This window comes from Anguilla anguilla, chromosome 5, assembly GCF_013347855.1.
Source record: "Anguilla anguilla isolate fAngAng1 chromosome 5, fAngAng1.pri, whole genome shotgun sequence".
Lineage (NCBI taxonomy): Eukaryota > Metazoa > Chordata > Actinopteri > Anguilliformes > Anguillidae > Anguilla > Anguilla anguilla.
In genome coordinates, this window is record NC_049205.1 from 5,334,131 (window position 1) to 5,360,881 (window position 26,751).

At 50.4% G+C, this 26,751-nt stretch overlaps 1 protein-coding gene and 1 long non-coding RNA gene across 2 annotated transcripts in view; both read right to left on the reverse strand.

The window, feature by feature from the left end:
* Window positions 1-4,114: 4,114 nt before the first annotated feature.
* The window catches only part of c5h20orf194 (chromosome 5 C20orf194 homolog), a 30,037-nt gene continuing 7,400 nt past the window's right edge, over window positions 4,115-26,751 (reverse strand). The window contains exons 5-37 of the mRNA XM_035417482.1: window positions 26,496-26,592; window positions 25,876-25,982; window positions 25,539-25,616; window positions 25,264-25,365; window positions 24,923-24,978; window positions 24,689-24,824; window positions 24,256-24,337; window positions 22,587-22,623; window positions 22,197-22,281; window positions 21,774-21,850; window positions 21,540-21,584; window positions 20,914-20,959; window positions 20,565-20,676; window positions 20,112-20,182; window positions 18,853-18,903; window positions 18,409-18,499; window positions 17,727-17,830; window positions 17,016-17,162; window positions 16,530-16,618; window positions 16,112-16,213; window positions 15,479-15,596; window positions 14,968-15,056; window positions 14,300-14,458; window positions 13,154-13,279; window positions 11,160-11,197; window positions 9,910-10,045; window positions 9,032-9,118; window positions 8,667-8,773; window positions 7,601-7,675; window positions 5,953-6,149; window positions 5,298-5,363; window positions 4,942-5,035; window positions 4,115-4,541 (exon numbers count right to left, since the gene is read on the reverse strand). Coding sequence (XP_035273373.1) covers window positions 4,435-4,541; window positions 4,942-5,035; window positions 5,298-5,363; window positions 5,953-6,149; window positions 7,601-7,675; window positions 8,667-8,773; window positions 9,032-9,118; window positions 9,910-10,045; window positions 11,160-11,197; window positions 13,154-13,279; window positions 14,300-14,458; window positions 14,968-15,056; window positions 15,479-15,596; window positions 16,112-16,213; window positions 16,530-16,618; window positions 17,016-17,162; window positions 17,727-17,830; window positions 18,409-18,499; window positions 18,853-18,903; window positions 20,112-20,182; window positions 20,565-20,676; window positions 20,914-20,959; window positions 21,540-21,584; window positions 21,774-21,850; window positions 22,197-22,281; window positions 22,587-22,623; window positions 24,256-24,337; window positions 24,689-24,824; window positions 24,923-24,978; window positions 25,264-25,365; window positions 25,539-25,616; window positions 25,876-25,982; window positions 26,496-26,592 — 3,114 coding nt within the window. The 3' untranslated portion in view covers window positions 4,115-4,434. The remainder of the gene's footprint in view (window positions 4,542-4,941; window positions 5,036-5,297; window positions 5,364-5,952; window positions 6,150-7,600; window positions 7,676-8,666; window positions 8,774-9,031; window positions 9,119-9,909; window positions 10,046-11,159; window positions 11,198-13,153; window positions 13,280-14,299; window positions 14,459-14,967; window positions 15,057-15,478; window positions 15,597-16,111; window positions 16,214-16,529; window positions 16,619-17,015; window positions 17,163-17,726; window positions 17,831-18,408; window positions 18,500-18,852; window positions 18,904-20,111; window positions 20,183-20,564; window positions 20,677-20,913; window positions 20,960-21,539; window positions 21,585-21,773; window positions 21,851-22,196; window positions 22,282-22,586; window positions 22,624-24,255; window positions 24,338-24,688; window positions 24,825-24,922; window positions 24,979-25,263; window positions 25,366-25,538; window positions 25,617-25,875; window positions 25,983-26,495; window positions 26,593-26,751) is intronic.
* LOC118227263 lies at window positions 12,744-13,159 on the reverse strand. The gene is made up of 3 exons (XR_004765222.1): window positions 13,108-13,159; window positions 12,821-13,070; window positions 12,744-12,783 (listed from the first exon to the last, which is right to left on the reverse strand). It is a non-coding gene; the product is annotated as an uncharacterized LOC118227263 (long non-coding RNA).

A 26,751-nucleotide genomic window follows, 5' to 3' on the forward strand; every position in this document is an offset into this window, starting at 1 on the left:
AAAGTTCTCCACATTTTAAGTTTTCACCATAGCTTATCCAAAAGAGTTCATTTGAGTATCTCTATTCATATATATCATTTTCTTTAGAAAAAAAAGAAGAAAAAATTCCCTTTGACACCAAATTGAGTTTTTGTCCTATAACTTCAGTGACAAAACCACTAGCTCCCACACACATAAAATACACAGCGCTTGGTTATATCTGATTAAGCCCGGAGGGTTACGCAGGTGCAGTTTTTGGGTGGGACCCCTCCAGGGCCACACTGGGGCCCCCCTCCTTTGCAATCCGGAGAGTAGGGGGCCACCCAGCCCCAACGGCAGGCCGTCCCGCTCAAATGCAGCGTTCGAAAACGAAACGTTTCACCGAATAACCCACCCCACCCCACCCCATCCCTCCGCTTTTTTTATCCGAAAAAATGGCTCGATGCAACGGCAGCCCTCGGACGAGGACGGACGATAGCTGCTCGCCCTGCTCCTCCATTTTAATCGCGTTTTTCGTCTCTTTGGCCGTGACCGTGTCACGCCCCTCCGTTCGGCCGCCGGTAACACGGGTTGGGCCCTGGAGCCACCCCTGCGTTTCGCCGCGTTCCCCCCCCGGGCGGGGTTACGATACTCGCTCTAGACTCCTTTCACCAAACACTGTTTTTGAGAGGGGGGGAGGGGGGGCCTGTGACTCCGGTCCCCCCGCCCCCTCCATAGAGCTCCCTGCACTTAGGGTTCCTCCCTTTGCCGTTTCGAAGGCACTGCCGGAGCAACAATAGCAAAAAAAATAACCTCACTTTTTTTTCTCTCAGCTTACTTTAAATAGTTGAGTTTATTTATTTATTTTTTTTCATATTTTTATTGGATTAAGACAGGATTTCCTGTAGCCACTTGTGTTTAAGTGTTTTTTTTTTCTCTTCTCAATTCACAGCATTACAAAAATATTCTACAACGTAGAGGTAATTCAATTCTCATTAGATATGTAAAATAGTTGTGATTCTTTAGTTCCTCTGCTTTGCAGTACCAGTTTGGTGAAAGGCCATTTTGTAAGGACTTAAACAGACCTTGTGAGGACATCGTAACACATGCAAATAGTATGTGCTATTAAGTACTCTTAATGACAGCTAAATATTGTGTGTTGCAAACCCTTCGGACCCTTTAAGGACTCCAGTACATTGGGCAGGGGGGGCAACGCTGTCCCACCCAATGGTAGGCAAATTTAGCACCAATCTGAGATTGACCTGTCTCAAACCCGCAGCTCCCCCACTGATGTTCCTCGCGATACAAAGCACTACGGAACGGAGCCGCTGCTTTGGCCGTGCGATCTCCCTTCTTGGGCCGTAGGAGAAGCAGCTCGACGGGCTCGAGGCCCTTCGACGGCGTGCAAGTCAGCAGGGGACCAATCAGTGTGGCCCAGTCCGGCTCGGTTCAGCCCGGTTCAGCCCAGACTGGCCCGGTTCAGCCGCAGCTCAAGCGCGTGCACTCCAGAGAAACTTCCGGGGACTTCTAGACTCACTGCTTTACCTCAGCTGCACGGGGGGAGCTCACAGGTCACACCCCTCCCAAAATTGAAATCCCACGCTGGACGCCTCAGCACGCACAACACTGACGAGGCGTCTAGGTTTTAATTTATTTTTCGTTTTTTTGGTCCTTAAAGAGTTTCTCCGAGGTTGGATACACAGAGGTGTGCACAGTCAGAGTACAGTTACACTTGCTTGCTATTAGGCTAAGGATTAGCATTTGGGGCGTTGCCCCAGGGAGCTCGCCTCCTGACTGAGGGGGGGGGCAACAGCGGGCCGTACCCCTCTCTGGCGTCTCCCTGGGGCGTGCTGGTGGGGACAGGGGGCAGTGGCCCGATAAAGGCGGGACAAGACCACCTGTTTTGCCCCCCTCCACCACGGGCCCGCCCCTTTAAAGCGTATGGCTTGGTCAGACGCTCACACAACACATCTTCCGTAGGTAATACAGACAGGGGGGCCAGCAGTGTCTCTGCTACAGCTGAACCATCTTTGGTGGTTGCCGCGCAACTGGGATTTCGAAAAACGAATGGCGCCGACTTCTGCTTTGATTTCGCTGGTTTAAAGCTCAAACAGCTTCTCCTGGAACCTTTACGCTTAGACGCACCGCTAGTGAGCTTGCAGCGACTACACAACCTGGAAACGGTCCCTTGGACTCATCGATTCCTTGAGTCAGTAGTGAGGGGCTCTGTCTTTACGCATATTCGACTACCCCTTTGTTTTGTACAAATCACGGCCCAACTAATCTGTCTTGCAAGAGGGGTCCCATTGTATTTCTTCTTAGGGAAAGGTCTCACGCACCCCTCCCACCCCAAGGGTCAATCTCTAGTTAACCACGTCTGCTACAAATACTGCGGTTAATTTTGACCATGAAAATAACACTACCAGACCCAGTGGATAGGCAGCTATGCTACGTTAGCATAGCACACGGCTTGGCTCCTAAGCCGCAGGAGACTTCAGTAGGGTTTCCCCCCAGAAGAGTCGAGCGAGAGGACACCCCCTTACAGCAGGGTGAATACTGAAGTCCCTGCAGTCTGCGTCTGGAGCCTTAATCCTGAAAGAGCACGGCTGCTGTAAGGTCAGAGGTCACGGGGGCAGAGTACATTAATGGTCACTTCTCCTCTCTCGTGTGCTTCGCAGTCGACATCTTTGTCTTAAGTACAGGCCTCTGGGCGACTCATCGTTTCCCTTTCCGTTCACGCTCTTGGTCTTTGGCATAATGGATCCAGATGAGTTTTCCCTCACTAAGCCAAGGGGAGCTTGGCACTCTCAAACTTCCCAGGGAAAGGGGGGTGGGGGGGGAGGTGTTGTAACCTGAGCTATTGATGTTAACAACCTGGGCACTATCAACGGCTTAGTGGCTCTCTGGCTCTCTTCAAGTTTAAAGGATTCCGCTCTTGACCTCTTGACCTCATAAGGTATGATGAAGTGACGGTGGGGTGACCGCGTCAAACAGGCTGAGGCTGGATACTTCAGCGGACGGCCTGTTCAGTGCGCGTGAAGACGGCATGGAGGCCTTTCTGCTCTGTGTGACATCCGACCTTACAGTCCGCTCTGAGGCCTCGTCGCTGCTTGCTGCCACTAACCGCCATTCGATAGAACACACCAGTGCTCCCAATTAACCAGGGAATCCAGGGTCTGCAGAAGGTTTGGCCTTAGAAGGACACTGTTTCGGATATTGCATTGTATTTTTATTAGATTCTTTTTTTGCTTTTGCGTTCAGCTGTCTGGACACAGATGACCCCCTTCTGTCATCATAACTAATGTCAGCCATACAGGCTCCTATATGAGGACACAAGCACTACTCATGCATAGAATAAGTGAGTGACACACCAGTTTCAAGTGTCTAACGTGACTTTTTCTACCACTGCCATGGACAACACCGTTCGGCACAATCTAACATCCACGGACTGACTACGTCCGGGCCTAACCTGGCCCAGCCCAACTCAGCCCAACCCAACCCAACCCAACCCAACCCGGCCCCCGCCCAAGTTCCGTCCCGCCCCCCCCCCATCCCCAGCCCCAGCCTCTGGCACCCACACCAAACCCATGTGGTCTGGACATGACATGAGTGGCTCTGACTTTGTGAACTGGGGCTGTACCTAAAAGAGCCATCAGTACATTGGCCGTGTGGGAAGCGCTCCCAGCACAACGGTTTTTTATCATGGCTGAACAACGAAAACAGAAACCTGGCATGTCTACTCATGTTTGTGTGCAACTTGTGTCTTTGCACGTCACGCTAAGATGACGTTGGGCTTCCCTGGATCCGCCGAGACCAGAGGTCCTGACCTGACCTGACCTGACCACTTGCCATCCTCCATGTTGACTGTAACTCTGTAAATGCCACCGCTATACAGAGAGCCTTTATGATACACGTCGGCAGTTTTGAGGCCACTGTTAAATGCTTATTTACACCAAAATGGATCGGGCCAATGACGTATCACCGTTTTGCCAATGACAGCTTGGTCCGGCCCACTCGGTAAGGGCTCGGTATCACCAAAACTGCAGCCAATCGGTCAGCCGTGCAGCTAGGCGAAAAGCGGCGATGACCCCTGAATCCGACGTGTGAACACGTCACTCGTTCCTCATGAGCTTCGGTCAGAGCCGTACTCTTCCTATGGAGAGGAACTTCATTTACACTATTCACATAAAAAAGGCTTGTCAGGACCCGGCTCAGGCCTGTGGCCCTGGCTCTCTGCGGTGGCGGACGGGTTCAGGTTCAGATTCAGGTCTAGGTCAGGGACTCTTGCGTGACTGCGTGGCCTTGTAGCGCTCCCCCTCGCCGGAAAATGGGAGACCCCAGTTTCTGTGGATGGCATGACGTTGTGGTATGGACCCTCACAACCCGCCCCCACCCTTGTCCCCACCCTCCCCCACCCCCCTCCCTGGAATCCCTCACAGACAAACGATGGGATGACCTGCGGAGTGGGCGGAGCCTCTAGGGGTCAAACAGGTCGGGCTGTCCCTGTAGCTCCAGCTCGCGGTTGAAGCGCTCAACCTCCTTGTTGGCTTCTTCCACGTACTCGTCTATGAACTGCTCCATCACTGCACGGGTCTCCATGTAAGGCAGATAACACAGCGACCTGCTAGCCTAGCCAAACCTGCCCTCAACGGCTTAACTCCAAACAGCCGTTACAGTTAGGCACAAAACAACACTGAAGGTCTTTCTAGGTAAATGTAACGTTTAATTTGATTTATTTATACTTTGTTTCAACTGAGGTAAAATTACGACTTACACTCGAAAGCTTTCTGTTCACGGATACGCTGAAATAAAACTGCTGGTTACCATGCCTACAACAGCAGCTGATTATCAAACACTAGCATTAGCGACTTGTTAACAGAAAGCGCCCATGGATATCTGTAGAGGGTGCTTTGAGGACAGGAGAAGCCCGTCCCTGTTAATGGAGTCATTGCACACAAAGCTCCCTCAATGGTGAAAGGATACATGGATGGAAGTTCATTTTCTCTCCAAAGAAGTTGACGAACTGGTGCCCGTTGTAGAAGTAACCCGCCGGAAGGGGGTCCAAGTGTCGCTTCACCTGCGGAGAGAGGAAGGAGGAGTGTGAGGATGAAGAGGATCAGTGTGTTCAAATGGACATGATTTGAGGAACCAGGTGTGGTGCATCAATATAAAGCACTGTATCTCCATACAGTAAAGTGACCCTAATCCTGTAATTAGGCCTGTAGGGTGGGTTTTCTGTCACGCCGCACAATAGCGCCTCCTATGGTGGATTGAGTGACTGCGGTCTGCTAGCACCAGCTGCTGAAGGGATAAAAGGTTACTTCCAAAAAATGACTCACATGAATGTTCTTGATCTCCTGCAGGGTCAGCACCTCATGTGTTTTCCTTGGTCTCTTCGCGGTTTTCTGTGATCGCGAAACACAAAGCAAGCAAAGGGTTACCCTTCATATAACGATGGCCAGGCTACAGGGTATATCTGGGCAGTGTTGTACCTGAATAAGGACCAGTCTACATAGTATATCTGTGTAGTGCTGTACCTGGATGCTGGCCAGTCTACAGGGCCTATCTGGGTAATGCTGTACCTGATTGAGGGCCAGTCTACAGGGCCTATCTGGGTAGTGCTGTACCTGATTGAGGGCCAGTCTACAGGGCCTATCTGGGTAGTGCTGTACCTGATTGAGGGCCAGTCTACAGGGCCTATCTGGGTAGTGCTGTACCTGATTGAGGGCCAGTCTACATGGCCTATCTGGGTAGTGCTGTACCTGGATGATGGCCAGTCTACAGGGCCAATCTGGGTAATGCTGTACCTGATTTAGGGCCAGTCTACAGGGCCTATCTGGGTAGTGCTGTACCTGATTGAGGACCAGTCTACAGGGCCTATCTGGATAGTGCTGTACCTGATTGAGGGCCAGTCTACAGGGCCTATCTGGGTAGTGCTTGTACCTGATTGAGGGCCAGTCTACAGGGCGTATCTTGGGGGGGGGGGGGGCACACCTGCTTTGCGCACTGCCGCAGCCAGTTCTTCAGGCTGTCCTGGGTGAGGCCCACTCCGTCGAACAGCAGGAAGCATTCGGGGGCGCGGGGGCGGGGCTCCACGCCCTGGGGAGGGGGGCTCGGGCCGTCCTGCACAGGGACCACGCCCAGAGTCCCGCTGACCACGTTGTAGCTCACCTCCATCAACTGCTCCGAGTCTGGAGGGGGCGGGGGGGATGGGGAACGAAAGTCAGCTCCCAGCGCTGGCCACGCCCTCTCGACCATCCGAGGGCCAATTGGAGAGGCTCAAAAGGAAGAGGACGGCGTGCTGGGCGGGGTGCATTTCCGTGCGGGACCACGAGGGGACCACAAACGTAACCGGAACGATGACATCGCCCGGATCCAGCGTAAAACAAAGTTTTGGGGTCACAGCTCAAAAACGCACCCCAGTGTAATCTAAACGGCATGTCTCACAACTAGATGCACAGGCAAAAATAATAAGAAGAATAATAACCACAATAATATCAACAAAAACAACTAAGAATAACCAAGGGCACCACGGTTTGTGCTGTATGGTGGTGTTAAATTAAGGAACTGAGGGTAATGAAAAAGACCGCACTTCTCCCATTCTGACCCACTGCCCTCAGAGTCACGCTTTCCACCGAGCAAACCAAGCCGCTCCAAACTGCACTCTCTCCATGCAGCTACGATGCCAAACTCACTCACTCTCACCAAACCAACCAATCTACAACACTGCCAAACTCGCTCACTTTCACCAAACCAACCAATCTACAACGCTGCCAAACTCGCTCACTCTCACCAAACCAACCAATCTACAACACTGCCAAACTCGCTCACTTTCACCAAACCAGCCAATCTACAACACTACCAAACTCAGTCATTCTCACCAAACCAACCAATCTACAACACTCTCAATGCCAAACTTGCTCACCCTCACCAAACCAACCAATCTACAACACTCTCTCAATACCAAACCTTTCATAAAAAACCAAAACTTATGCACTCTCTCAATGCCAAACTTCTCACAAAAAAAACCAAAACCGACGCACTCTCTCAATGCCAATCTCATTCCGCTCCACAGAACAAACCAAACTGATGCACTCTCTCAATACCAAACACCTCCTTTCACAGAAAAAAAACCAAACCGATGCACTTCATGACCATGCAGCTATAAATACCAAAACTCACAGAGATATGGGAAGGACACTAAACAAAATAAACTATAACCAAGTGGAGCAAAGGAAGACACACCGGTGGACTATGAGCTGAACTCTACAGGTGGAAATAAGTGAAGTACAAACGAGTCGCCTACCGTATTCTGAGTTAACGAGCCTCGAGGACATTCCTTGCTCTAAAATATCCCAATACTGTTTGTGTTTTGAAATACAAGTCAAACATTCACGAGGGAAAGGTCACATAGCTTTACCGCTGTTGAACAACGAGAGGTAAAAGGTTACACAACTTGATTCTCGATTACAAAATGTTTTTTTTTTTTTTTTTTTTCTTTTTTACATTTTTACTGTGTTGTCACTGCAGTTCACAGGTAAGGAAAGCACACGTTGCCAGGGTAACGCATTTGCACAAGGTAACGTAATGTTCTTACCGAAGGTAAACACGGGGTAGGGTAGGGAAAGGTTTCTTTTTTTACCAGAGAAAAGGACTCGGCCCCAGACGTTGTAGACGTTCCCGGTGAACGGGTTCGGTCTCAGCGAGGATTTTAACGCTGCGGAGGAAGGAGGAGACGGAGTTTTCAGGCTCGTTTGCATCGGAAATATCCCAGAAGCCGCAAAATCCATTAGTCACCCAAGGTGCACTCGCGAGGGTACACACAAGCGCGCACAACAAGAACACTTCGATTTTTAAAAAACTCAGACGGGGTAACAGATGAGAGGGAAGCCATTGCGGCTCGGAAGGTGCCCTGTTGGGGAGGGGGGGGGGGGCGGGGGAGGAGGGGGGGAGGCTGAACTCTCAGCCACCTGTCTTTTCTAATGAACCCTTCCCAAAATGTGTCAGAGCGCCTGGAATTCTTCAAAATAACTGTTGTCTGAGTACTGCAGGGGTCAGAGAACACAAGCGTGTTAATGTGATTCATAGAGTAACAGTGCCAGACATCGCTAACGATATTCCCAGAACTGTGTGTGTGTGTGTGTGTGTGTGTGTAGCATCACTAAAGCACAAAGACAAGCTAACTATGTTAAGTGAGAACCAATCCTCAAAGCATTCAGATTACATCTATATCAAGGACAAGGACCTAGGACAAAAAAAAAACCTCAAACTTCACAAAAAAAAGGCAAAAAAAAAAAAAAAAACATCCTGAACTAGTATAAATCGTAGGGGTGTTAGGAGGTGGGATACAAGGGCGACCAAGTCTGTCAAGATGGCCGACCGTTATGCACTGTGTGCAAATCCACACATCCATAAAGAGTTCCACACGTCTCGTTAGTGGTGAAAAACGTGAATGGGAGATTCGCAGCGGCCTCTGTGTCTGAGGGGCTCAGACCCGTGCCTCATTTGCATAACGGGGGGGCTGGGGGGGGCTGGAACGCATCCCAGATGACGGGCAGCAGCCCAGCAGCTGGAGGCTCTCCTGGGCGGAGGGCTCCAGTGAACCCAATTAGCCCCGGACAGGTGTGTGGGGCAGGTGTGGACCCGCCCGCTGCGCTTCGGCTCCGCCCCCGCGCCTGGCCCCGCCCCGCCCCGCCCCGCCCGCTCACCTTTGCATCGCGCCAGGAACAGCGGCTTCTCCAGCGGCCGGCCGAACTGCACGCGCTCCTGGGAGATGGGCGGAGACGAGGCGCTGGTGCGGAACTTCCCCTCGAACCTGCGCACACACACACACACACACACACACACACAGACACACACGCACAGACACACACACACACGCACAGACACACACACACACAAACACACGTATGCACACGCACACACACATACATATACACACAGACACACACACACACACACACAGACACAGACACAGAGACACAGACACACACACACACACACACACACAGTTCAATTTCAGTGAGCATACAGAAGCGGGACTGAGGTGACGTGTGGCCAGATGCGGACTCACCAGCCTGGGTACAGCAGGTAACGAGCTCTCAGCATCTGCGACTCTGAGAAGCTCCTCTCAGATAAGATCAGCTCCACATCCTCATTCCTGTAACAGACACAGGGGCAGCGTACAGGGGCAGCCTTACAGGGGTTTACTCTCACGCACACAGACACACGCACACACACATGCACGCACGCACACACACACAAAAGAACACACACATGCACGCACGCACACACACACACGCACACACGCACGAACACACAGACGCGCACGCACACACACACGGACACAGCTTCATTCGGCTCTAAGTGCCTGTGTTCTGTGACTCTGTTACTCTATGATGTCCATGCAGTCCTCTATGTTTAAGCCGGATTGACCTGAGTGTGTGTGTTTGTTGTGACAGGAATGTATTGCAGCAGTTGCTGAAGGTCATGATTAGCTTTACAGCGCTGAGCTTTTCAGGTGACACTGAATTTAACTACTGTGTGCAATGAGTAACCGGAACATACCAGCACTGCAGTGAGCCTAACTGTGCACTACTCCGCGCTGACAAATGCTCTTTCCTTACGATTTAAAAAAATGACAGTTTTAAAAGGCTTCCTACGGCTCTAAAATGTTCTTTCGGTGCTCCATGAAGATTTTAAACATGGAGAAGGAACTCACAGAATGTACCTTTACTGGCAAGTGCGTCACTTTTTCAAAAACATTCAGGCATTCAGGCATGGCCCAGTTTTGCAGATGGTTGGGTTGTGTCTCAAGTTAAATGGGCAACACTATGGCCTTCATCTGTATTTGATGAAAAACTCGGGAGGAACGGGCTGAACCCCTTTAAGAGGCAGGGGCTGGGGACTGGCTTCGCCAGGTGCATTTAGCCCAGGTGCTAACCTACTCACCTGGTCACCGCGCCTTTCTCTGCGAGGATGAACGCCGCGCTGGGATTGGCTGCTCGGATCAGCTGCTGGAGCTGGTGCAGGAGGGGGTGCCGCTGGTCGCCGGACAGACCGGTGAACGCCACGCAGCTCACCATGCCTGCGCCAAACCACACAACCATGAGAACCATCAACCAAACCACACAACCACAAGAAACATCAAACAATCCACACAACCATGAGAACCATCAACCAAACCACACAACCACAAGAAACATCAAACAATCCACACAACCATGAGAAACATCAACCAAACCACACAACTGGGTAAAATCTCAGCCAAACCACTCAACCATGAGAACCATCAGCCAAACCACTCAACCATGAGAACCATCAACCAAACCACACAACTGCAACCCCAGCGCTCAACTTTACAAGTAAAGCATTCTGTACCCTTCAAAAATATTCAGCCTTTGGTGCCACTATTGATACTGACAAGTATTAAAAGCGCACTTATATATCTCACAAAAAAATAACACAGGTAAGAACACTGCAGCATCTTGAAGACAACAGTTCTGACAAACAAAGCAATAAGGGCCAAAGGTCAGAGGAAGGCTGACTCCAAAATCTTCCACTCTGACTAACGCATAGTGATGCAATGCACCGATATCAATCTTAACCTGTACTGTGGAGCACAACCCTGGCCATGATGCACTAGGAAATGTTTTATAGCGTATAATAGCGAGCAACCATGCAAACGTTGGCTAATTTATGCTAGAATAAAAAGGCACACATAGGATTATGCATTAGCCTAATTTGCCATCATTGTTTAACGAGAATGAACTCTGCAGTAGCGTTGCCAGAGGCTGAGGAGGTAAATGAATGAAAAAGCCAAACTTCTGACATTTGTTTTCTAGACCAGGGGCAAGGAAGCTCCAGCAGAAAGGGTCTGCTCTAAAATAACACCGAAATGGCAAAATTACTCAACAAATGACACTGTTTGCAAGATTGCAGTCGCAGGATTCTGAAAAGATTTTAAAGCAACCTTTGCTGCTAGGTATGGGGTGATGTGATTGGCCCAGCTGTCGCTGCTAGGTACGGGGTCACGTGATTGGCTCAGCTGTCCCTGCTAGGTGTGGGGTGATATGATTGGCCCAGCCATCGCTGCTAGGTATGGTATGGGGTGGTGTGACTGGCCCAGGCCATGGGGTGATATGATTGGCCCAGCTGTTGCTGCTGGATATGGTTTGGGTGTAATATGACTGTTATCTTACCCTGGCTGCACTGTTCCAGGAGCTTCGGAAAAAGGAACCTGCGGAGGAGGAGAAAGGGAAGAGTGATCCACCAATCAGACATCAGTATGACTGTGTATCAGTATGATGCCCACTTTCCCACTGTGTTAGACAGGGGCTCTAACAGCCCCTGCCAAGAACAAAGTACCCCAGTGATAGCCTACGCTAGCCATAGCAGCCCGTGGCGTAGCCTACGCTAGCCCTAGCAGCTCCAGCCATAACCTACGCTAGCCTTAGCAGCCCTGGCTACAGCCTACGCTAGCCCTAGCAGCTCCAGTCACAGCCTACGCTAGCGCTAGCAGCCCTAGCCATAGCCTACGCTAGCCCTAGCCATAGCCTACACTAACCCTAGGAGCTCCAGCCACAGCCTATGCTAGTCCTAGCAGCCCCAGCCACAGCCTATGCTAGCCCTAGCAGCCACAGACAACGCTAGCCCTAGTAGCCCCAGCCGAGAGGCGTGCTGGTGGGGTTTCCCTGCGTAGGGTCTCGGAAGGGCAGGGGCAGGTTTTTTAAAAGGCTCTCAGCTCTGTGTGAGAATCACCAGCAGAGAGAGAGCGAGAGAGAGAGAGAGAGAGAGAGAGAGCACTCAATGGACTGTTCAGTCCATTCAGGACCGGAAAGGTCACACACCTTCCGTCGAAGAGGGCTTTTATTAGCACCTCTCAGTCAATCATTGACTCTGGACTGTCGGCCAATCTCAGCTCCTCATTGTTTGTCTGAAGTCTCACAAACAACCCTAAAAAAAGCTTTATAATGGACCTCAGAAATACTATTCTTTAAAAAAAGGCTCTTTTTTCCCCACCGGTGTGGATTCAGGAAAACACATTCCACCACTTCGACTCTTGTAAACCTGATCAGCCAGCATATCTATGGTTACAGGCAGCAAGGAAGTCACTTGACAGTCTGTCCAAAGGCTTTAGATGCCGTCACAAAACACGGGTGAAACATTGTTGAGCCAGTCTTGCGGGTTAACAGGTAACGATCTTGACTGTTTTTAAGTGATCTTGATGAAGTCATCGATTCAGAGCCAACAAGGAAACGCTCAGAAAGCTAACATCAGAAGATGGAGCTCAAGTCGCAGCTCTTAACGTCCACGCTGGGTGTTTTTCCACCCCGGCTTGCTAGCATCAGTCTGCCGAACAGGATCACACTGACTGTTTACTTCTATAGCCCCCAATTACCCCCCCATCTCGACCCTTTCAGGAAAACAAGAGCCAGTTGATAGGTCACCAGTGACTCAACATGAACGTACATTGAATCATTTACCGTTATCAGCATAATGAATGAATCATAATGAATGACCAACCCGCCACCCTACAAAGAGCCCCGGTCCCACCCGCCACCTTCATTTCCCGCTCATTCTCACCTGTGCTCCATGTAGGAGCTGAGGGGGTTAGTCTCACCTGTGCTCCATGTAGGAGCTGAGGGGGTTAGTCTCACCTGTGCTCCATGTAGGAGCTGAGGGGGTTAGTCTCACCTGAGGGGGTTAGTCTCACCTGTGCTCCATGTAGGAGCTGAGGGGGTTAGTCTCACCTGTGGAGCTGAGGGGGTAAGTCTCACCTGTGCTCCATGTATGAGCTGAGGGGTTTATTGGGGTTATTCTCACCTGTGCTCCATGTAGGAGCTGAGGGGGTTAGTCTCACCTGTGCTCCATGTAGGAGCTGAGGGGATTAGTCTCACCTGTGCTCCATGTAGGAGCTGAGGGGGTTAGTCTCACCTGAGTGGATTAGTCTCACCTGTGCTCCATGTAGGAGCTGAGGGGGTTAGTCTCACCTGTGCTCCATGTAGGAGCTGAGGGGATTAGTCTCACCTGTGCTCCATGTAGGAGCTGAGGGGTTTATTGGGGTTATTCTCACCTGTGCTCCATGTAGGAGCTGAGGGGATTAGTCTCACCTGTGCTCCATGTGGGAGCTGAGGGGATTAGTCTCACCTGTGCTCCATGTAGGAGCTGAGGGGTTTATTGGGGTTATTCTCACCTGTGCTCCATGTAGGAGCTGAGGGGGTCCACACAGGCAGTAACGGCCCCCAGGCTGAAGGCGGTCTGGGCCCTGGGGTCTGGGTGGGTGAGCACTGCCTGCACCACGTCCAGCACGTCTGTGTACCTGTAAGAGAGCGCAGCCGTGAGCACTGTGTGTGTGTGTGCGTGTGTGAGTGTGTGTGTGTGTGTGTGCGTGTGTGAGTGTGTGTGTGTGTGTGAGTGTGAGTATGTGTGTGTGTGTGTGAGTGTATGTGTGTGTGAGTGACTGTGTGTGTGTGTGTGTGTGTGTGTGTGTGCATACAGCATATACACTTATATCGCTGTTCAGCTGGGACAGAAGATAAGTGATATAATGGCTGTAGGATGGCGAGGCTGAAACTGTATCTAGCACACCTTTCCTGACCTGTGTGTTCCGTTAGGAATTTCATATACAGGTAAAACACATCCACGGCCACTTCCTGATACTGTACATACCTGTGTGTACCAGTGTCTAGTGATGCTAATGACTCCGAAGCTACGCAGTTACTTGTTAATGGCTACCGAAGTTCATAATGATTAATCACTAATGAACAATTAAAAAGGAAAACCAGTTTTTATAGGCTATTAGAAGGTCTAAAAAGTGTAGCGACGAGTGCTTTTGTTTTCACACACCAAATGAACCTGATATTTTCCCTTCCAGTCACCTCTCACTGCTTTCATCTCTTGGCGATGCTACAAAGCTGCAGCTGCTGGCTAATTAAACCGCTCTATATTTGTACACACAAGATGGGGCGGCATATGCTCCGCACTGAATCACATCTGAAATGCGGAACGCAACTCCTTACTTTGGACTGATTTCATTTTTTTTGCAGCAAAAATGCTTAACTCTTTCAGGCGTGAGATCGCAAATATGTGATTAGAATGTTCCTAACTGAACATTCTAATGCTGATGTCACAATCGCTACCGGTGATTGAGAACAGTGGAGTTCCAGAACAATTTTTAACAAACATTCTGAAAAATCTACTCTACAAAGACACAGAAATAAGTGATGGAAATGTCTCTATTCCTAGGAAAGGCGTGAAGGTAACAGCCGTTTTAAGACCTGCAGTGTAAGTGACTGTGAGCCGGACAGAGGCGCCCCCTGTTGGCGGTAAGCGGCCGTACCCCGGGGTGAGCAGCAGCAGCCGGAGCCCGCGGCGGGTGAGGGCGCAGTGGCGGGTTCCGCGGCTCCTCTGGCTCTCCAGCAGGGAGCTCAGGTACCGCTGCAGGTGAGCCCTGCTGAAGGAGTCGCAGCTGTCCAGGGCGGGGCGGTACACTGCCCACCTGCGGGGGGCACACGGGACACGCTAGGACACCCGCCGTGCAAAGCACCGTCACGACAGGCCCAGCCAGAACAACGTCCACATTAAACACTGTCACGACAGGCCCAGCCAGAACAACATCCACATTAAACACTGTCACGACAGGCCCAGCCAGAACAACGTCCACATAAAACACTGTCACGACAGGCCCAGCGAAGACAACCACTGCGCAAAGCACTGTCACGACAGGACCGGCCAGAACAAAGTCCACATTAAACACTGTCACGACAGGCCCAGCGAAGACAACCACTGCGCAAAGCACTGTCACGATAGGCCAAGCCAGAACAGCCTCCACAGGAAACTGTCATGACATGCCATGATGACGGCTGAGCCAGGAAACTCACACACACACACACACACACACACACACACACACACACACCAGCCAAGCTGGAGGAGTCCAGGATGTATGCGCATGCACACACATATGCACGCTCTCACACACACACACACACACACACACACACACACCTGCCGTACTCCTTGTTGAGGCTGACCAGGTAGTTGCACAGGCTGTCCTTGTGGCTCCCAGGCAGGCCAGTGATGATGTTGATTACAATCTGCTGACAGACAGAGAAACGCATCAGCCTCCTGACCAGCAGCCAGACCAGAGAGAGAGAGACAGAGAGAAAGAGGGGGGAAGGGAGAGACAGGGGGACAGAGGCAGGGGAAAGAGAGAGAGAGAGGGGGACAGGGGGGCAGAGGGAGAGAGAGGGGGACAGGGGGGCAGAGGGAGAGGGACAGGGGGGCAGAGAGAAAGGGGGACAGGGGGGCAGAGGGAGAGGGACAGGGGGGCAGAGAGAAAGGGGGACAGGGGGGCAGAGGGAGGGGGACAGGGGGACAGGGGGGCAGAGGGAGGGGGACAGGGGGGCAGAGGGAGAGGGACAGGGGGGCAGAGGGAGAGGGACAGGGGGGCAGAGGGAGAGGGACAGGGGGGCAGAGGGAGAGGGACAGGGGGGCAGAGGGAGAGGGACAGGCGCACCTTGTCGGCTGGGGCGCGCGGCGGTGCTGTGGGCTCTCGTTTGGGGAACAGGTCCTCCAGGTGCACGCTCTGCAGGCTCTCCTGGCCCACAGTGCTCAGGGCCAGGTGCTGCAGGAAGCTGAAACACAGACACCAGCCGCGCGTGAGACAGGACAGCAGGGAGATTAAATCAGAGAACGGTAACCGGCCGTCAGAGATACGCGGCTGGACACTAAATGGATGTGGCCGAACACGAGTACAGCCACCCGCAGCTATGGATCCGCCCTGGCCTGTACATCTCACTCAACTGAAGGCCAACGAGTCGCACACAGAGCAGCGATTCCTGTGATTGGCTGGATGGGAGGGGGGGGGGGCGTGGCTAGAGAGGGACACTCAGGAGAAAGAGCCATCTGTAGTGGAAATTGAGGAGTGTGGGGATTGTGGGTAATGTACTATAGTAGGAAAGTGTGTATTGTGAGTAATGTACTGTAGGTGGAAGGAGAGTGTGGAATGTAGGCAATGCACAGTAAGAGGAAGAGCGTGGATTGTGGGTATTATAGTGTAGGTGGAAAGAGAGTGTGCATTGTGGGTAATGTAGTATAGGAGAAAGGACAGTATGGATTGTGGGTGATGTAGGACTGTGGGGATAGTTACATGTCGAGCTCGGGCAGTTCAGCACACACAGCCTTCAGGTTGCCCCTGCGCTCAGACGCTGGGAGGGCGTGGCTCTCGTACAGCCTGTCCAATCGGGAGAGCCTGAGGAAGCAGGGAACACCAATCAGGATCCATCACTTTCCCACCACTGTTACAATTTACTATTGGGACATTTAGCAGATGCCAAGGCAAAACATTTTAAGGAAAGGAAACACATTTCACATTTTAAACAAACACCACCACCATAGATCCATAATGTGTATGGTACTGCATCCAATTTAGTTACAGTATGAGAGTGTTTATTCAGTGCCAGTGCGTAGATATAGAGTGACAGTGTATATTTAGGTCTAGTGTGTAGTTAGTGTGACAGTGTATTCAGTGTCAGTGTGCAGCTACAGTGTAACTGTGAGGGACTCACATGCTTCTCTGCTCCAGTGAGAGCTGTTCACTGCCCACCAGCTGCAGAAGCAGTCCTGCATCAGAGTTCTGCTGCCACACTGCCAGCACCTGCAACACACACACACACACACACACACACACACGCTTAACTTCCCCACAAAACACACTGCCAGTATCTGAGCATACACACACTTAACGTCCATACAAAACAAACTGCCGGAACCAGCAAAATATGCACACATGCACACACTTAACGTCCCTACAAAAACACTCTCCCAGGCCTAAAACATATACACATAAACTTAACGTCCCCACAAAACTACCAGAACCTGAAACATACACACTTAATGTCCCCACAACACTGCCAGCATCTGAAACATACACACACTTAACGTCCCCACAAAACACACCGTCAGCACCTGAACATACACACACACACATTTCTGCTAAATGAAAGCGATGTGATGTACTGGCGCGTCAGCCCTTGTGTGAGTAGATACTGTACCTGTGAGTAAAAGGCCCTGTAGCTCTTGGACTTGGGTTGCAGGGCAAAGGCCAAACAGTGGGAGGCGCTGTGGAGCTGGAAGGGCAGGTGGGGGAGCAGGGTGCCCTTGTACTCCACAAACAGAGATGTAGCAGAGCTGGAGGAGTCCTGTGCGTGCGCACACACACAACACACACACACACACACACACAAACACACACTCAGATAACAGTTGTTGCAATACAGAGACATCAATCTCTCAGTTGAATCAGACTCTGTTTGTCCGGTTGAGGGAAGGCTAAGGATTGGATTGCAGGTCGCAGGTCACCCAGACACCACAGATGAAAACAGCCACACCCTAATGGCCTCTTGGAGCACACCCACAATGCACCAGGCTTCTCTATTGTGCCAATTCCAAGCTCTGTGGCTTCACAAGGGAGGAACTGAACCCTTCTCTGCATCTCCCCACAAATTAAACAAAAACTGAGAGGCTATTTTAGCTGCCCCAGGGGCTGATGGGAGTGACAGGCCAAGGTCAGCTCAACTGACGCTCGGTGATCCATCTCAGTCCAGGAAGAGAGGGACTTTGGGCTGTACTTTGTGTCCAACGAGCCCAGCGAACGACCCACCCAAGTCCCGTCCAAACAAACACTTCCCACAATGGGCTGGCCCCCCCTCCCACCCCCTCTGTTTCGGCCCCCGCGGCGGGGCGGGGCGGGGTGCTGGGCCTACCCCGTCGTAGAACTTGAGAGCGCTGATGAGGTTCTTGGACAGGGTGACGCTCCCGTAGCGGGGGTGCACAAACAGGATCCCCTCCGAAAAGAAACTGATTTTACCTGCAATCAAAGGTTGGGGAAAAATTTACAACGAAGAATCACGATGAAGAATCTCTTTTTAATTTGGCTTCCACAGACAGAGACAGAGGAGTGTGAGACGCAGGGATGTGACAGACAGAGGAGTGTGAGACACAGGGATGTGACAGACAGGTGAAATGTGGGAATGTTACAGATAGGTGAAGGAAATTTATTTACAGGTAAGATGTAGCGATATAGGGGATTCATACGCAGGTGAGATGTAACGTATAGGGGATTGATATACAGTAAGCTGTAGGGGTATGAGGGATTGATACGCAGGTGAGATGTAACGTATAGGGGATTGATATACAGGTGAGATGTAATGTATAGGGGATTGATATACAGTAAGCTGTAGGGGTATGAGGGATTGATATGCAAGTGAGATGTAACGTATAGGGGATTGATATACAGTAAGCTGTAGGGGTATGAGGGATTGATACGCAGGTGAGATGTAACGTATAGGGGATTGATACGCAGGTGAGATGTAACGTATAGGGGATTGATACGCAGGTGAAATGTAGCGGTATAGGAGGCGGGTGAACGGCAGTGAGGAGTCTCACCTTCCTCGGGGGCACAGAGCAGGCTGCTGGAGAAGACCACAGCGGTCTCTCCCACAGAGAGAGGAGTCCCCAAACAAGAGCCCTCTTCCTCCTGCACACACACACACACACACACACACACATTAACCACACCGTAGTTCCAGAATGCCCTTCTCTCTCTGCATGCACTACCCACAGGACTGAGCTCTAAGCAGGTAATGACCACTGATCTAGCATCAGCATGGAAAAGGGCAGTAAACCACAGCCTTGCTCTAAGCAGATGATGCTGCTGATCTGGGATCAGTATGGAAAGGGGCAGTAGACCACAGCCTTGCTCTAAGCAGATACCGGCTGCTGATCTGGGATCAGTATGGAAAGGGGCAGTAAACCACAGTCTTACTCTAAGCAGATACCGGCTGCTGATCTGGGGTCAGATGGGGTCTGGTGAGTAAGTCAGGCCCTTACCTTCAGCAGGCGTTGAGCTTGCTTTGAGAGTCTCACATCCGACTCCTCAACCTGCAACACACACACGCACACACACACACACACACACAGACAGACAGACACAAACACACACACAGAGTGGGGTCATCCAAGACAGAACGGCATCATCAATCGTGCACTACAAGCCAGGCTGAGGACATCTTCACAGCCTGCTCCTAATCTGCCGCAGCATGTGTGTCCTCATTTCACCAATCAGAGCCTGGGAAATGGCTCAGAGAGACACGTCGTTCTGCCGTTATCAAGCGCTGATAAGCACCGCGCGCACAAACAGGAGAGCTCATCACAACCACCGCTGTCACGTCGATAAAGCCCCTCCCGTGCATCAGTGGCGGAAGCCTTCTGCCGTTTCATCCTTGCACTCGTGTTCGCTCTGCAGGTAGTTCTGGATTCTAGAGTTCTCGAGCTTCCAGTGAAGAGTTCGGTTGCTTTTTTATTCTTTGTGTTCAATTCACCCAAAAAAAGGTAACTAAAGCCAGAACTCAGCAGCCGTTTGTGCAGAGAACCCGGGGGGGCGAAAGCAAATAGGTACAGCAAAGCACCATGGGACCACCGAATCATCCCTACCTACATCTGATTGGCCAGACACAGAGAGGCTATTTGGAGGGAATTTGACCAGGACACCAAGGTTAACAGCCCTACTCTTTGTGAAAGAGATGGGGAACTGTCTGTAACTGACCACAGTGATTCAGGACCTCAGGTTAATGAGTCGTCCAAACAGAGCCGCAGCACTAGGTTTTGATTTTAATTGGGTGAAGGAAAAGAGTGCCCCCTATAGGCCATCCAACATTACAGCTGGTTTTAGAGATATTGACACAAATAGGGATTTGTATTAAAAGCACTGTGACAGTAACAACACAAGTTATCATAAGGAAAATGTCACAATAGACCACTAAACAGGCAGCTGTATATAAACAGATGACACTACATGGAAATAGCGAACACAGGCTAGAATTCTGAAAGATACACTATAAAGCACAATAATTACAATATTTTTCAAAAATTAAGATCATATATAATTCATACTTATGTGAGTTGGTGATATGTTAGACATGCACATTGGGATCAGTACATTAGCACTACAGTGCTGCCCGACTCATTAGCAGACTTCTTTATGCACTGCCGCTTACGGTCCCTGTCACTCATTCATTCAGGGCGGGGCTTAATGGAGTTCAGAGTTCAGCTGCAGAGGTCAGAGGTCAGAGGTTGGGGGGGTCACTCACCAGCCAGGAGACGTAGCGCGGGACGCCGGCCGTCAGGACGGTGAAGCAGCTGTCCGAGGAAACGCCGCCGTCTGCAGGAGCGACAGGAATAACCGTTAGGGGGTGTGGCTTCACAGAGACACGCCCAGAATAAGACATACCCATGGTACTGTATGAGATAGGCATTGTATGATTCATCTCATTAAGACGTGCCCCCTATATCAAACATGCCCACTCTGCAGTATCAGAGGCACCCCCCCCTCGACAGCATCAGAGACACGCCTACTCTGCTGTATGACACGCCCAGTCTGGTGTATGACACGCCCACTCAAACAGAGACCTGCCCACTCTTTTCCTTCTCAGGTACGCAGCCCTACAGGCCGAGCCCCCCTCCCTGGTTTCTGCCATCGAAAATGAGACCCCGCTACTGAAGTAACATAGCAACCATCCCCAGAAAGAGAGAGAAGGCCCTGCCTGGTTCCTGAATGTAGACGGTCGACTCCAGGAAGGACTCGGAGAAGACTACAGATCCCAGGTCCCCTCGGCCGAACTGCAGGTCTGGAATGTCGTGAACCGTCATGGAGGCCTGAGAGAACAAGGAAATGGCCCTTTAGATTGTGAGGTCACAAATATGCGATTAGAATGTTCTCCACTGAAGATTCTAATGCTGATGTAACAATCACTACTGGTGGCTGAAAGCAACAGAGTTCTAGAACACTGATTTAGAATTTTGAACAAATCTTGCTTTCACAAGCAATAAGAGCTCAAATGGTTCTCATCATTAGCATGCTACAGCGCCACACAAAAAAAAAACGTGACTTACTGTTTTCACCAGGAATCTGCTCTCCTCGTTGTCCAGGGGGACGATTCTAAAAGTGAAGAGAGGAAAACAATGAGGGGTCTCGCAGACAATACGGCTACACATGACCGTGAAACACTCCTATGGGAGAGCTAATCATCCTGTAGAACAATCCCGTAAAAACTCTATATTACAAAGGTCTGCCCGCTGGACATTTAATACAGGAAGAGACCTTAATACAAGAACAGGGATCACACATTTCCTGCCTGTGACCTAGAATGGGTTTTTAATAGACTCACTGACTTGTCTATAAACGACCAAATACGACAAAACAATTACTTCCAGGAACACAAGCAAACCAAGGGGAATTTTCATTCAATTTCATTTTTAGAAATAATACACAAAACTGAAGTCTTTACAGCTTTATGCCTATCTAGGTCTTTTAAAGAAAGGATGGGTGTGGCCAAGGTTAAAATGGGGGAGTGGCCAGGTACCACTGAGGGACAGCTCACAACTTAAAGCAACACTACATTTCGACTAAAAACGGTCAATATCTTTGGGAAAATGTCTCCTTCAAGCACACACAGAATAATCACAGTGCACTGGAAAATGAATTACTACCAGAGGAAGAGAGAAAGTTAAAAACCAACCTTCCTTCATTATTCACAGCCTGGATGTCAAACACGGCTTTGGATCTGTAAGTAAAAACAACGTTCATGTTAAACGTCTGACCCCCCCAGCTCTTATTCTAAATAACAATACTGGACGAGCACACGTTAAAAAGCAATCAATATGCTCAATTAATTAAATAAATCATTTTCTCTATTTCAATTTGGTGGATAAATGGTGAGTTTTTTTTGCGGAGAAAGAGAGAACAGGGTTACCTGAGAACATTCTTGTACTCGGGCAGGTTGAAAATGTCCAAAGACATCTGGAAGGTCCGCTCAGCTACGTCTTTAGCCTATAAAATGGAAAAAAATTATTTGTAATAAACATATGCAAGCAGAGATCGTACACAACTGCTCTACACAACACACAATTCATTTATGGAATGTAGTCTAGGGAGGACCTAGACAGACTGTAACAGACTGTAACAACTTAGCGACAGGAAAAAGGAGTGAAATTAGAAGTATTGACAAGGTCTGCACTGTACGCCATTTTACCAACCATCACTAGTTTTCAGGTTCATCCTAAAACAGCGATGATATGCCTGTATGGACCACCGGGAGGCGCTGTTGTATTGGGACTGTGTGTCGGCAGGTGGCTGTTGCCATGCGGAGGGCGCTGCGTTTCGACGGGAGGCTCACCTTGGCAGCGCTGCTGGTGCAGGAGTAGCACTTCATGCCCGCCAAAACCGCCTCGACCGCGGCTTCATACAGCTGAGACAGCAGCCTGGGGGGAAGAGACACGTTTTACAGCACAGACATACAGGGTGACAGGTTATGAACACACATACACACACACACACACGCACACACACACACACGCGCTTGCACAAACACACACACACACACATTCATACACGCACGCACACTCACACATTCATACACGCACGCACACTCACACGCACGCACGCACACACGCACACACTCACACAAACAGACACACACATACAGACACACGCACGCACGCACACACACACACACACACACACACACAAACAAACAGACACACACACACACACACAGTGAACTCACATCAGTTCCGTCTTCTTGTGTTGCTCATTGTCTTTCCCTGAAACAAGCAAGCAGAGCAGGTAACTCTACACACTGCTAACAACTGAGCCTGTTCACCACAATGTTCCTCACAATACCAAACACATCACGCTACAAGGATCAGGTTGTGATATATGTCACGACACAAAGGGTCACCATACAGCTCACACTGCAGCAAAAACTATGTGTATCACCATATGAGCCGGGGTCATAATGCCATCAGGCAACAATCATGGGCTGAGCCCTATCACAACATGACTCATGTCACAACATATAATGATACTCAACATAATTAAACAAACATAAGAGCATATATTTTCACCGTGACTTCGGTAGCTCCGAACTATATCTTTATTCTGCCATCATTTTCATTCTGAATCAAACGTGGATTGAACCGTGCACTTAAATCCAAACTCAAGTGCATTTTCTACAAGGCAGAGAACATGTACAAATACAGACGCAGTCACACCGTCCTTTCATGCAAACAGCGAATAAAAGCCAGAGAGCTGTGGTTCTGTAGAGCGGCTCTGAGTACCTGCCTGCCTGCCTGCAGGACAAATTACACGCATTTACACACCGCAGGCAAACAGCTCTGATTGGACCGCGGGGACGCTGCTGGCGCTGATGCAATCACACGTTACAAATGAAAACCTCTCAGCGCAGCGCGCTCACATACCGCCCGGAGTACGGATGTGTCATGAGACACAGGGAGGCAGAAAGCATCGGGGGGTTATGATTAAGGCTATTATGTGTGGAAAACCACACGCGGAAGGGGATAGTGTGCGGTTTGGCGCAGGATGGTTGTGAAAGCTGGGGCCTGGAACAGGATAGTGTGCAGTTTGGCAGGATGATGTTAAAGACATGCCTGGAACAGGATAGTGTGCAGTTTAGCAGGATGATGTTAAAGACATGCCTGGAACGGGATAGTGTGTGGTTTGGCAGGATGGTTGTGAAGGACAGGCTTGGAACAGGATAGTGTGCAGTTTGGCAGGATGATGTTAAAGACATGCCTGGAACGGGATAGTGTGCGGTTTGGTGGGACGGTTGTGAAAGACAGGCCTGGAACAGGATAGTGTGCGGTTTGGCAGGATGGTTGTGAAGGACAGGCCTGGAACAGGATAGTGCGCAGCCTAATATTCTGAGCTCAGGGAGCTGGAACAGCCTTAACTCCAGACAGATCTCTGTGCAGTGGTGACAGAGGGGTTATTGACCCTGACGGGGGGGGAAGGTGTTTGGAGCCCTGTGTCTGGGCCCCTAGGGGCTGGGGAGAAGAATAGGCGCAGTGCGAGCTGCTTCCCTCTATTGTCCTGTCCTGGACCTTGGATTCGCATACTGAGCTGCCAAAACTGCCCCACCCCTGGCTGCCCCCCCACCCCCCAAAAGAAGCAAAACAAGAGGGTGAGGTTTCGCAAACCCCAATAATGGGTGGAACGACATGCTGTCAATCACAGTTTCAACCAATCAAAGTAAGTTGCACTCTACTTATGGAAAAAAAAGGATTAGCTCACACCAGTGAGCACACGTTAGCTCTGTCCTTTCCCTAATCTCGTGGAGCTACACTCTCTCATTGGTGCTGGACTGGGCTCCACAGGGAGCTTGACAGGACTTAAAACGGCGCAGTGGGGGTGGGGGGTGGGGGGGGTTGCAGTACCCAGGTAGGGGATGTGGGTGGTTCCGAAGAAATAGGTCCGAGAGCAAGCCAGCGGGCCCTTGGGTCCCACGCACTGGATGAGCTGAGAGTGAGAGAGAAAGAGAGGGAGGGAGAGAAGAGAGAGATTGTTATTGTAATGGCTGACTCATTAAACAACCCTTCGGCATTGTGGATTTTAAAATATGTCTTTCTTAGAAAGCATTCTGAATGTGAAATTTAATATCAGAGGGTTCCACTCTGTGGTACAGCACATTGAGTACATACATCGCCAGCAGGCAAGAGAAAAAGCAGGATGAGTTCCCAGAATCCTCCACATGACCCCTGGTGTAACCTGACGTGTTTTGTGGGTTTTACACAGTCAGAGTGATGCCTGAGGGGTGGGGTTTTTGGGGGTGGGGGGGCAGGGCTGCGTGCGCGAGGGGGGCGTCCTCACCATGTGCTTGGCGGGGGTCCCCTGCGCCCCCGTGTTTCGGATCTGGTGCCCCTCGGAGGGGAAGGTGAAGCAGTAGCTCTGCATGTCCTCTCTGGAGGAGTGGCTCCCGAAAAGCAGGAACGGCTGCCGGCTCTTACTGCAACGGGACGCGAGCGGGGCGTGGTCACACGACGGCAAATACAGGAAATGACATCATGTGAAGACAGTGATCGCAGTACAGGAAGCAGAACCCACCTTTTGTCAGTGATGTGGCTGGAGATGAGGCCGTGGGAGAAATAGCTTCGGAATGGCTGTGGATATGAGCACGAGAGAGTGTTAGGGCCAATCACCCTCAAGAGATCCAGCACCTGGCAACATCATGTGTTCTGGTTGGTCCATGGCTGCTCTACCATAGCATAAAGAACTAAAGGTAAATCAATACGGATAGAGATATTTATACTTGAAAAAACAAATGTCTATGGATATGTAGATAATGGATTTGGAGATGACAGCACAGTGACTAATTATGTAATCCTGTTCCTGCAGGACTTGGCGCATGATGATGATGCGTGCAGGAGGGGGCGGGGCTTGGTCACCTCCCCGGCCTGTGCCTCGGACAGCTCCAGGACGGACGAGTGGCTCTCCATGTCCATGCTGGAGAAGAAGCTGGCCCACTGCTTCTCAAATGCCTGCAGGTCCTACAGCCCAAACATGCCACCGGTCAAATTCAGCCAATCAGAATTCACACTCCACAGCTCCACCCCCAATCAGCTTTCCCAATTTACAGCTCCAACCCTTCTACCTGATTCAGCCAATAAGCCTTCAGCACCTCTCTATGAACATATGAACACACAGAGCTGAGCAGTATTACCTCAGTCAGCAGTATCTCCAGGGAGACGGGATCCATTCTGCTGTAGATCTTCCACAGCTTCTCGCTCATGTCAATCAGCTGCAGCACAGACAGGGCACAGACAGAACGTTATAACAGTATTTACCCCTTTGAAGGGCCGTTTTTTTTAATCATTCTAAGTCAGTGTTCTAGAACTCCACTGCTTTCAGTTACCAATAGTGATTGTGACATCAGCATTAGAATGTTCAGTTAAGAACGTTCTAATCACATATTTATGACCTTACAGGCATTTGAGCAGTACATTTTTGGCACATAATTTTAAAAATTGAAAAAGAAAAGGGCCAGAGCTGTTCGGTACCTTGTGCTTCATCGTGAAGAACCCCCCACCTCCGATCCCCTCCAGGGCGAAGGCCTGGATGATGGGCCACTTCTCCACCATGAACATGTCAAACTTCTGCACGTGCCCTGTAGACACACAACCACGGGGGGTTACTGCTGGCTTCCACCAAACAGGAAGTGAGCCAGCTTACTCAGATACTGCATCCTGACAGCTGCACCGACTCCAGCATCACAGAGGACATGAGCCGAGAAATAACTGAGGGAATTAACTGTGCCGGCCTGTTTAAAAATATACAGCCATCCAGTATTATAATCTATGGCTCTACTGTACTGACTTTGGTATTTATCCTGGTAGCTACTGGGATGGTATGTACCCTGGGAGCTGTAGTCATACTGATCAGATTAGGTGGGTAGTTACCCTGGGAGCTGTAGTCATACTGATCAGACTGGGACGGTATTTACCCCTGGGAGCTGTAGTCATACTGATCAGACTGGGATGGTATTTACCCTTGGAGCTGCAGTCATACTGATCAGACTTGGACGGTATTTACCCTGGGAGCTGTAGTCATACTGATCAAACTTGGACGGTATTTACCCTGGGAGCTGTAGTCATACTGATCAGATTAGGCGGGTAGTTACCCTGGGAGCTGTACGGCACTCCAATGCGGCTGCAGTCCTGCACCATGTTGACGAAGCTGGAGATCTTGAATTCCTCAGCTGCCTCTTCATCTTCATACTGGATATGGAGGGAGAAACAGACAGACCACTGCTTTCAGACAACTCTTCACACCACACACACAGACACACAGAGAGACAGACAGACAGTCACAGACAGGCAGACACACAGTCAGACAGACAGACAGGCAGACAGACAGACAGGCAGACAGACAGACAC